At 41.2% G+C, this 10938-nt stretch overlaps 1 protein-coding gene across 9 annotated transcripts in view; it reads left to right on the top strand.

Moving 5' to 3' along the window:
* The first annotated feature begins 1528 nt into the window (after positions 1-1528).
* pbx3b (pre-B-cell leukemia homeobox 3b) overlaps positions 1529-10938 on the top strand; it is a 56324-nt gene continuing 46914 nt past the window's right edge. For 5 of the 9 annotated variants that reach the window (XM_029439747.1, XM_029439745.1, XM_029439744.1 and 2 more), the window contains exons 1-2: positions 1529-2937; positions 3539-3612. In XM_029439747.1, the coding sequence (XP_029295607.1) occupies positions 2690-2937; positions 3539-3612 (322 nt within the window). In that variant the 5' untranslated portion in view covers positions 1529-2689. Of the gene's footprint in view, positions 2938-3532; positions 3613-10938 lie in introns of all 9 variants that reach the window. The other 4 variants (XM_029439746.1, XM_029439743.1, XM_029439741.1 and 1 more) reach the window with 1 other exon arrangement.

Raw genomic sequence — 10938 nt, 5'->3', positions numbered from 1 at the left:
ATTGTATTTCGTTATAAATCGCAACAGGAGATCTATCTGTTCTTTACTGAGAAAAGTGAGTTAAAGTCTCACCCGGGTTATACTTCCCTGTCAAAACACTGTATAACTTGGAATAATTAGCATAAAGAAATACGAGCTTCCATGTCAGAGATGTTGTTTGTGTTCATCACATTTAAACCCACATTTTCCATAAAACCAGTAGCTTTCTGTCATAAAGATGATGCTCTGCTCTGCTGGCGCTTAATCTCAGCGTCACCTTGCGAGGGTGTTTTCTCTTTACTTAGTTTTGTAGAAGAGGATAAACATAGAGTATTTTTTTGACTAATTTCCCAATCCTATGAATATTTCTCTGGTTTGTTTGTGTTTTTTCTGTTTTTTTTTTGATGTAAAGCAGCCAAGGAGATTCTGAGCCGAAGGCAGCCATTGTATATTTCAACATATAAGTTACAGACTGCCAGTGATACCCTACAAGTTAAAGCATTACACCCTAAATCATTTCCACAAACAGTAATCAACAGGCTGAATAAAACTACCCCCCAACAAACCGACCTCTGAAACATGGAGATTTCATCAGTGACGGCTGAAACACTGAAGTTATTTCTCCCCCAGTGGATCAGGTTCCTCAGAATAAGCTGCGGTCCATGAGGATGGAGTTTGTCAGGACTTCTGTTTGGCTCGTCAGTATGCGACTTAAAAAAAAAAAAAAGAGAGGAATGAGAGTGAAATTAAAAACCAATATATGGAATAAAGTGTTGCAGTTACCAGCTAGATTTTCCAGGGATAATGCTGACCTTTGAGCATTTCTTCAAGTGGAATTTTATGCAGTTTAAACCGATTTATTGAATCCCTGATGACTAGTTTTGGGAGAAATGACATCCAGAAAGGTTATTTTGGCTGTTGGATGGTATAATGGGTTATCTTATGTCTGCAAACAGTAGGCCTCCCGTACAGGAAGCTGCATAATAACCCCTGCATACTCTTCATGTTGACTGTGAGGCTTCATATCCAATAAAAAGTTAAGCTTCGAGACCTGTGTATAATACAAGCCCTCCCTCTTTCCGTAAATCAAACCTGTCTTTAACTCCACACTCTTTCATCATGAAGAGTTTATCATAAAAAGCAGCAACCAAATGAAGTCAAACCTTTATTTTCTTCTTTATCTTTTTAAATCCACTATCTGGACGCTCATCGTGGAGGTGCACATTACATTTGCTGCCTTGCATCCAGACCAACAACTTGTCTGCTTCCATAGCAACTGCGGAGGAGCACAGAGCAGCGCCGCCTGCTTGTGCAATGGATGTCACTCGTAGCAACGACCAATCAGAAGTTCCCATCCTTTTGTGCGAGCGCTGTGAAGATGGAGGGATGGAGTGGGTGGGCTTTCAGCGTCATGCATCTGCCAGTAATAGGACACGCGGGTCGTCAGTCTTCGTCACTCTGGCCTGCGATTGGTCGAGGAGCTTTACTTTCCAATAATATAAACATGTCTACTGCTTGCCTGACTTGAACCAAGGCTTACAAGGGACTATGCAGTTCTACATCAAACTGTATTAAAACTCTCATTATGCATTTGCCTGTGTTGTTGCAGAGCTAAATCTTTATTATTGGTAGAGAATATGCACATAGCTGCACGTGCACGCGTGAGGAAACGAGGATACCCTGCTGCCACTGCTGCAAGAAAGAGAGAGGGGACTCTGCCGTGCTTTCATCAATATAATCACCATCCTAAGTACTAGCTCTTAACATTTTGTTTTTCGGTGTTCAGGCGAGAAGTGACAAGAATATAGACCCCTCCTCTGCAGGGCGGAGCGTGCATTTTCATTTCGTATTTTGTATTTTGTATTTTTTTTTCTACCCCTGTTCCCTGCTCTGACACGTCTGCACTGAGTGAGTGGCATTGGCACACTGTCAATCGCTCACTACCGCTGCCATCAAACAACATAAAACACACACAGGCAGAGGCTGGAGCTCATAAATTTCAGCAGGGCAAGATATTTTTTTTCCGCATCGCCTTTATACAGCGTTGTATCCTAATTAATTTCTTCTCGTGGTTGCTTTTTTTTTTTCCAACCAGAAATCTCTCAACTTTTTTGTACATTTCATATTTTTTATAGTCACATTTGGACACCTTATGCCGCAGATTGTGTATTTTTTTTTAATATTGTCAGTTCTCGCAGGAATCATTTCTGCACATTTATAGTTGGCAACACCTGCAAGATTTTTTATTTGTTTACACGTTTCCACATTGGATATTTTTGTTGCCGGTGCTTCACTAGGACGATTTGGACATTTTGGAGAAGGAATGCGCCGGGAATCCCATGAAGAGCGCTAATAAATGAGAGATCATCAAGGAGCGTTTGTGTCTCTACCACCCGTCAAGTCCCAGAGAAAAGACAGATTGGCATGAGGATTCGTGCGGGATACGATGGACCGTCAATTTTGACAAAGAAGTGTTAAGAAGAAGAAACAAGATTTATGCATTTTTCTACAAACATAGACACGCGTTTTGGCACTTTGGACCGCGCGTAAAAAAAAAAAAAAAGCGAGAGGACAGCGAGAACTTGGACACAAGATTTACGCTAAAAATCTCACTGGCTTTTTTTTTAAACGTGTGCGCTCTGTATCGCTGAAGAATCTCAGCCGTGAAACCCCTTCTTGTCTGCGGCACATGCTATAACCGATTTCGTATATGAGTTTTTCAATTTGTGTGGCTCAGTGCACAGACTCTTTAGCGGCTACTATGGACGATCAAGCCCGAATCATGCAGTCGATCGGCGGTGTCAGTCTGGCTGGTCACTCGGTACAAGGAGGCATGGCTTTGCCGCCTCCACATGGACACGACGGTTCAGACGGAGACGGAAGAAAACAAGACATTGGTGACATTCTCCATCAAATAATGACCATAACTGATCAAAGTCTGGACGAGGCGCAAGCAAAGTTGGTTGATTTATATGTTTTATTAACTTCGCCTTCCCCAAAATGCTGAACGCATCATTATTGAGATGTGGCCCGCTTAACTTAACTCCCCATGCATAACAATAGGCTGGAGTGGCTTTAATGATAATCATACACCGAGGTGTATTTACTGCCTCGCAAAGATTTAACACAAGAGAAAGTTGTCACTGAGGGAACAACAGCATTTTTATTTAAACTGCTTGTGTGCCAACGTGAACCTGAATGAGCTTGTGTTGTTTAAAAAGTTTGTGTGCACACATAGGAAACGTTGATATATGTGCAAAAGTACAACTGATGCTGAAAATATTAAATTCCTGTGAGTAGGCTCTTTATATAAATGAGTTGTCAGTGGGCATTGTATTTATAATGGAGCATTACATTAGTCCAACAACATTTACAGATACTTTTACTTTGGGTTTTTTTGTCTGTAAAGTAGAAAATGACAACTTTTAAGAGATGTGTGTGTGTGGGCTGGAACATTACAATTAATATCTTAAATAATCAATTTACTTGTTAATGTCTAACATGTGATTTCTTTCAGTGAATTTATTTCAGTATTGTATCTTGTCTTATACTGAAACAGGAAACATGGGCTGAACTGTCACAGAATGAAACCAGCACTCTTCAGCGTTCTCTGTGAAATCAAAGAAAAGACAGGTAAGATCTTTGTGTGAATAATATTTTAATATCAACTCACAGAAAAAGAATAGTGCACACAGTACATTGCAACAGCAAACAGCCCCTTCTTACCTCCCAGCCTGCATCCAGGTTACTGGGGACCTCTGCCCAAATGAATTAATCAATCTTTAAAAAAACAAATGTCATTGTGCCTCACAGAAACAGACCCGTTGTCAAAGCAGAGGTGACATTTTTTTTGTTGCACTATTTCTGCCGGAGCATCTTTTTTTTTTTTTTTTCCAGCACTGGTTGTTTGTATTTAAACAGAAAGTGAAGCTCCAGCTTTCAGCCTCACTCCTCTGGCAGCGAGCTGGATCAGGAAATCCCAGAGCATATGCTCTACATAGCTGAGATCACAATGAATTCATGCTTTATAACCTGACAACAATTTGCCACGTTTTCAACACATGAGAGGCAACCACACTCTCAATAAATAATTATATTGCAATTGCATGCAGACGCCTGTCCTTGAAATAAGGGCAGCTCATGTTGGTAAAAATGCAAATAATTGAACCAGCCTATAGAAGATGATTTTTTATTTTATTTGGAAAACAAAATGTTGCATATTTACTACATTTATTAAGCATCAAGTCTGCAGATTTTTATAACCAAGGTTGAAAACTTTCAGGGTGTGTGCGCACATATAAACATGTGAGAGACGGCTGAAATGACAACTAATGTTTCCATGTCTTATAACTTTTCTTATAGCTCAAACTGTGCTATAGTATTTTTTTTTACGTCACCTTTGTTGTTTCTACACCTTCCCCATAATGTTTATGGGACAAGGACTTCATCCCTTTATGTTCTTAATTGAAGACATAATTGTTTTTACAGACGGTGTTTATTATGCCTTATATTTATGTGATTGTTCTTGAAACTAGAAGCAAAGTTCTGTTGAACAGATGCTTCAAATATTTAAAAATATCTATCCTCTAAGTATGAGTTATATTTCTATATATAAACTACGCTGTGGGTTTGGTATAATTTAGCGAGCCTGATGCCTTGTCAGATTTGTGACCTTTGTGCAGTTTATGAGGAAATTGGCTTGGGAGAGATCATAAAAGTTTATGAACTTCCCCGACACAGGTGGCGTCCACAGGGGCAGGCAGAGGGTCCACAGTCTAGCCGAGGTGCTCTGCAGTGTGTGTGTGTGTGTGTGTGTGTGTGTGTGTGTGTGTGTGTGTGTGTGTGTGTGTGTGTGTGTGCCTGTTGAGTTTAGACAATGAGAGAGACAGTGAGAAAAAACAGAGGCTGCAGATTGTACATCACACAAGATGCCAGCTTTTATTTTGTATGCGACCAGTGATGTGATGTGAAAGTGTTTGCCAGCGCAGAAGCATCAGTACAACACAGTCCTCAGTGGGGGAAAAAAATATTTTATTTTAAATCCTCAAGTAGTATAAAAATACTGTTCCAATTACTTTGCAAGTTACTTTAATTATTTTAATTATTTATTTTTTTGTCAAAACTTCATATGTTCCTGCTGTGAACTCAAGTTTAAATAAGAAAAAGTAAATGAAAAATATACATGTGTGTGTGTGTGTGTGTGTGTGTGTGTGTGTTGTGTGTGAGAGAGAGAGAGAGTGTATGTGCCCAGGAATGAGTGTGTGTGAGGAAGAGATGAGACGGAGGAGGAGTGTATGTGTGTGTGTGTGTGTGTGTGTTTGTGTGTGTGTGTGCATGGTTAACCTGTGGTTTAGAGTCACAGCCTCCCCCTCTTAGCCATTGACAGAGCTCAGCTGGTCTGCTGGCCTGGTTGACCGGCCTGTTTTTCCAGCACACAGTGAGCCTTTCACTGGCTCCTGTAACTTCCTTGGCCCTTTCATGTCCGTTCAGATGGCACAGGGGCCGCTGTCTCTCAGCCATGAGATCCACCACCGTTGGCTAGAAGTGACTTTTAATAATACATTTGAAAGCGGTCCAAGAATCATCGCTGTAATCACTGCGCGCATGTATCATGTTATCCAGACATATTGTCGAGTGTGCAGATGAATAGCGGGTTCGGGGTTCAGCTTCAAAGCTTTTCGTGTTTGTGTTTAAAGTATTATTTTGCGAATCAGAGAGAAAATCAAAGTGGTGCGAACGGGCTCTTGATTTTCTTGTGGAGGTAAAGAAGATTTTCTTGTAATAGCGACACAGTGTGTTTGGAAGTTTCCAGCACTCGTCTAACTTGTTATTGTAGAGCCACAACATATTTCTGCATTGCTAATGCCCTAGAAATATTAATTCACTTTGATATGCTAATTAGAGAGCATTATGCAAGAAATGAGATTAGGTGGCAGCATGAAGTCATTTGCCTGTCACTAAATTGAGTGTTTTTAGCAGGAGGGTTTTTTTCCCCCCTAAATTTCCTTGGTTTTTGCATTTAGATAAGCTAAATTTGCGATTCGGTCGGCAAATGTAGTTCTTTGTCTTTCAGCGTGTGATGCTTTCCTTTTGGAACATACTTAAAAAAAACGGCAATTAAAATGTTTTACTGTCATTTTTCCAACTGTTTCAGGACAAAGGATACATTCATGTACCTTTTTTTTTTTTCCACGTAGGCTGCGTGAGAAGACAATGAATGCATTGAGTGAAAATTGCCTGCGATACAGATGAGTTCTGCAGTTATTCCTCTGTGCTGGGTTTGTTTTATCCTGCTGGCTACTCCCTTGTCTTGCTCTCGTGCTTGGAAGAGAGACTCACAGCAGCAGCAGCGGGAGCGGCAAGAATAACAAAGGTGAAAGATTACCTCCATATGGTATTTCTGACCAGGAAAAGAGAGGTTCTGTAGCAAGACTCCTCTTTGATGTGAGGTTTAATCAATAGAAAGAGATTACAGAAAACTATTACAGGCTAAATCACAGAGTGCCACAGAGAGGCTTAGCCCTCTCCACAGCTCTCTCAGCTGCATGGCGCTTCTTTTGGCTGCGTATTGACTTGTTGTTTTCCTGACCTTTGACTCATCAGGTTCAGAAACAGGGGGTCTGGAGAGGTAGGGGAGGGAGAGAGGCAGCGCGCGTGGCAGATTCAGCATGATAAATGCTCTGATCTAGTGTTTAAAGCTTGGGATTAGGGAGGGACTACACTCACAGTTCAAACCGATGTCGGTCGTTTTGTTGCACACGTTTTGATTTGGCTTCTGAAAAAGCACCGGACGTTGCTTTCATGTATGTTTATGGGTTTGTCTGCGTTATGTGCAATGTTGAGCTCGGAAAGAACTGTGTTAATTAAATACAGTTCAGGATGAGCCTGTAATTAACCACATGCAAGGCCGACTAAAAGCATTACCTGGAGTAAATAGAGTTAGGACAGAGGAGGTAAGCATTTCTGAAATCTACAGGAAACATTCATTTCAATGTTGCCTGACAAAGTTAATGACCCCTCTCATTCCAATTGGGTTGTTATTATTAATACACACTTATTATTATTATTATTATTATTATTTATTATATTATAGCAGCTGGAGCTGAAATAAAATAATCTGTTCTACAATCCAGGGAACATAAAAATATATTTGACTTGAGTTTTCTACCTTGTGGGTTTTTCTTGGGGCTAAACCAGCTCCAGTAAATGCATGACAGAGAACAGAAAGCTATTCAGCAGGAGAGACAATTGACTTTGGCTGCTTTTTGTCTCAGAGAGCCCCAGTGATGCGGCTGCAGTGACTAGATAGTGTTGTGCCGAATGGCTCGCGCACAGCTGGGTTCCTGACTGGCTCAATGGCAGGGCCACTAGTGCTTCCTCCTCTAAAGCACGAGGGGGACCGGGGAAGATGTGGCTATTATCTAAGTAGCTCCCAAAATACCCTCCATTTCCCCATCAGCAAAGATGAAAAGAAGGAGAGCCAGACAAAGAGGAAAGGGGAGAAAAAAACAAAACAAGAGAATACACATCAGTTTCATTTGGAAGGGTAAACGCTTTAGTGCTGGGGAGATAGATGCCTCTGCACCGGCGCTGCCTGGTGTCTGCGCGCACGGCTCCTCAAATCTGTTTTTTTTTTTTTTTGTACGATGATCCAGTGCTGTCCCTCCATCTGCACACACAAGCACCCATCTTGCAAACGTCTCCCTCGCTCCCCCTCCATCGCTCCAAGCGGTTTTCTGCGGGCTCCGGCGCGATCAACAGCTCGTAATTGTTTTTTGCACATACGTTATGCAAATGAGTCTTTATGGCAACTGGCATAACAATTAGCATCCTCCAACAATATTTTAGTAGGTTAATTGCGAAATTTCTGAATTGTACATCTGAGTTGTTAATTAGGCATGACAGAGGTGGTGAAATAGTTATCTTCAGGCGGTGGCAGCCAGCAGAGGCTGCTTGGGATGCAAAAAGGAAGGATTGATTGAAATGAGTTTACAGCAGCAGCAGCAGCAGCAGCAGCGAGGCTGTTTGACACTCTTTGCATGCCCCTTTTGCTTTTTGAAGCGTCTGTCTGTCACTGAGTGTAAAAATATAAACCTGAAGCAGACAGGGAGAAGCTAGTTCAAACTATGACCCCCTGTAGAAATAGATTAAACGTGAACGATACAACTTGTTGTCTTGTCGGCATGAGTTAGCGAGGATTTTTTTCTCCATGCATCACTGGGGCGGCACTCTTGTCACACGCAACAGTTGAAGACCTTTGACCTCACAGACGCAGTTAAAGCAAATGTTCCTTTTTTTTTTTTTTTTTCTCTCGCGCACAATATGGAAACCTGCTTTAAATAAACACACACTTTTAAAATGTGACCCTTTTGATATTATGAAGCAGTTTTACCTACAAAAAATGCGATCAAATAAAAAGTGCTTTCTTTGTCATTTTTGGCACCAGAAAGAAAAGCAAAAAGCCATCAACCTGTTTTAATGAAAGGCGCAGCTGCACAAGATAAAATCAACGTGTAATGCTCTGATGAGAAACAAATGTGTTGTATTTGTGTTTGATGGGGTTGAGACTTTCAGCTTCCAGCTACAACCTCTGTTTATGTACAGCTATATATATATATATAAAAATGAACTTTTCCCTGAGCCTCTCGTATCATGATGTTCATTACTGTGTCAGTGGCCGAGTCCATGTAATGCCATAGAGCCGGTTATTAGTGTAAAAAGGGTTAGAGTGAAAGACTGGTGCAAAGCAAGTCCTCTCTCAGTAATGACTCTGCTATTTATAGGTCCCTATTTCATTAGCTCTAGTGTTTCAGGGAAGAGTTTTCCTCATGGGACAGTAGACACCATGATGTTCATTTACTCTGTACACATTACACGTGGACAACTAAATGACCTATCATGTGTGAGTGCAAGAACACTGAACACAATCCTCACTTTTACTCCAGTAACCTTTAATCTTTTCGACACACGTACTGTTACTTACAGTAGGCGGTTAAATGCTTGCATTTTAGACTGTTTTGTCACGTGTGTGTGTGTGTGTGTGTGTGTGTGTGTGTGTGTGTGTGTGTGTGTGGAGCTGTTACTCCAACAGGTGATGGATTTCTGTAGATGAAGCGATAAAGGAATTAGAGGCAGAAGTCAGTAAATGTACACATTTTTAATCTCGTTTGTAATGTTTTGACAGCGCAGCGGTCTGCGGCTTGTTACTTGACAAGGACGGAAAGATACGTCGTTGTCACCTTTCTTTTCCAAAAACAGGAAGAAAAAAGGAATCTTCTCCTCATTTGCAAGCTTGGAAACGAAAGCCTCCTCTTCCCATTGTTCCAGATGCCATTGTTCCACATGTTTCATACATTACGATGATATATTGAAGGCAGAAATGGGAAAAAGACTGCAATGCAATGAAATTTTAATCAGCGTCTTCTGCTGCTTTAATAAGGCAAATAATTCTTATTGGCTGCTGTGTTAAGATTTCTAATATTTAATTCATAACAAAGCTTGCATTATTCTGCTTTAGCCCTAAGACAAGCTCCACTCTGCTGCCTGCCAAGAGGCTACTGTGGGGAAAAGAAAGATATAAAGGGAACTGCACACCGAGCATCTTATTTTAATAATTCATGGCAAAATACTACCCCATTGTTTTGATATTGTTTGTGGATTTATAAGTTTACAATCATTTTAAATACTCGCGTTAGTGGAGCTAATGATAGAGAAGCTGCTTCTGCAAGACACCTGAAAAGAATCCTCCCAACGGTCAGTAAAGTAGGACCGTTCGCAAACATCTTTTTATTTCCTCAAGTCCTTGAAGTATATTCTCGTGTCTTAAGTAATGGAAAGATGGCGAGGGGCCAGCAGCTAGGTGCTGGCTCATGTTACAGTGAAACGGCGGGCCCTGTTTTCGTCTCTCGGTGAAATGGCTTAATTGGTGTCAGAGCCCCAGGGATAAAGGCCTCTTGCTCTGAAACACAGCCACACAGGCCCTGTCTTCCCTCAAACCAGGAGGAACGGCCGGCGTCTGCTGGTGAATGAGGACTAAGCCGTGCCATAACAATACCAAATGATGTTTGGGATGACAGAAATTAATATGCGCTTGCTCCCAGAAAGCTATGATTAATGACGGCGAGCAGGGGAATGCTGTCCCTCCTTTTTGCTCCTCTTTGATGGGGATTGAAAAGCGGAGGAAAAAAAAAAAAAAAAAAAGGTTTCTCCTCTCTTTAGAAAGTGGAGGTCACCCAGAGTACATTCTTCTCCTGCCTTTTCCTCAAGCAGGAGGCGGGAGAGGACCGAGCGCTCGTTGGAAATATTCCCTAAAATTGTGTAGCCGGTGTTTTGTCTCGCGTATCACGCTCACACTACTCATAATTCTCACTGTAATAATTAACAGGCTGGATATACCGCCGATAATTACAGATGCATTTATCATCACTCATGCAGGATCATTCCAAGTGATAACAAAAAAAAAAAGCAGTTTTTATTTTAATAATGGAGTTAACATCTGACGTTCTGCCGGTGTCCTCTTTTCATATGGAATTTCATACACACACATTGATTCGGAGCCAAAACGTGTGAACAAAATGGTGGTGTGCTGTTGCCATGATAATGATCTGTATCTGTTGTGTCCTAGGAGGAGACACATGAATATTTAATTGTGTCTGCTAGAGAGATCCCCAGACCCTTCTGTTCATTTCTTACTTTCTGTAATGTGCTTCCACCCTCCCAGGTACGTCCCCTCTTAGTAATGGAGAATTAAAGCACGCATTAAATGATATAAATTGCAATGTGAGGGATTTCTAAGGACATTTGTCTACGCACAATGCGGGTGAAAATTCAAATGACAAGTTTTGACAACGGACATTCTGCTGACATGGCTTATTTGCCTGACGTTGGCTCCTCAAATAAGCATTTCCTCTGTCAGAGTGATTGATATGTATTAAGCATGCACTTTTTTTTTTTTTACAT

Source organism: Cottoperca gobio, chromosome 9 (assembly GCF_900634415.1).
Source record: "Cottoperca gobio chromosome 9, fCotGob3.1, whole genome shotgun sequence".
Classification (NCBI taxonomy): domain Eukaryota; kingdom Metazoa; phylum Chordata; class Actinopteri; order Perciformes; family Bovichtidae; genus Cottoperca; species Cottoperca gobio.
This window is presented reverse-complemented; position numbering and strand designations above follow the sequence as displayed.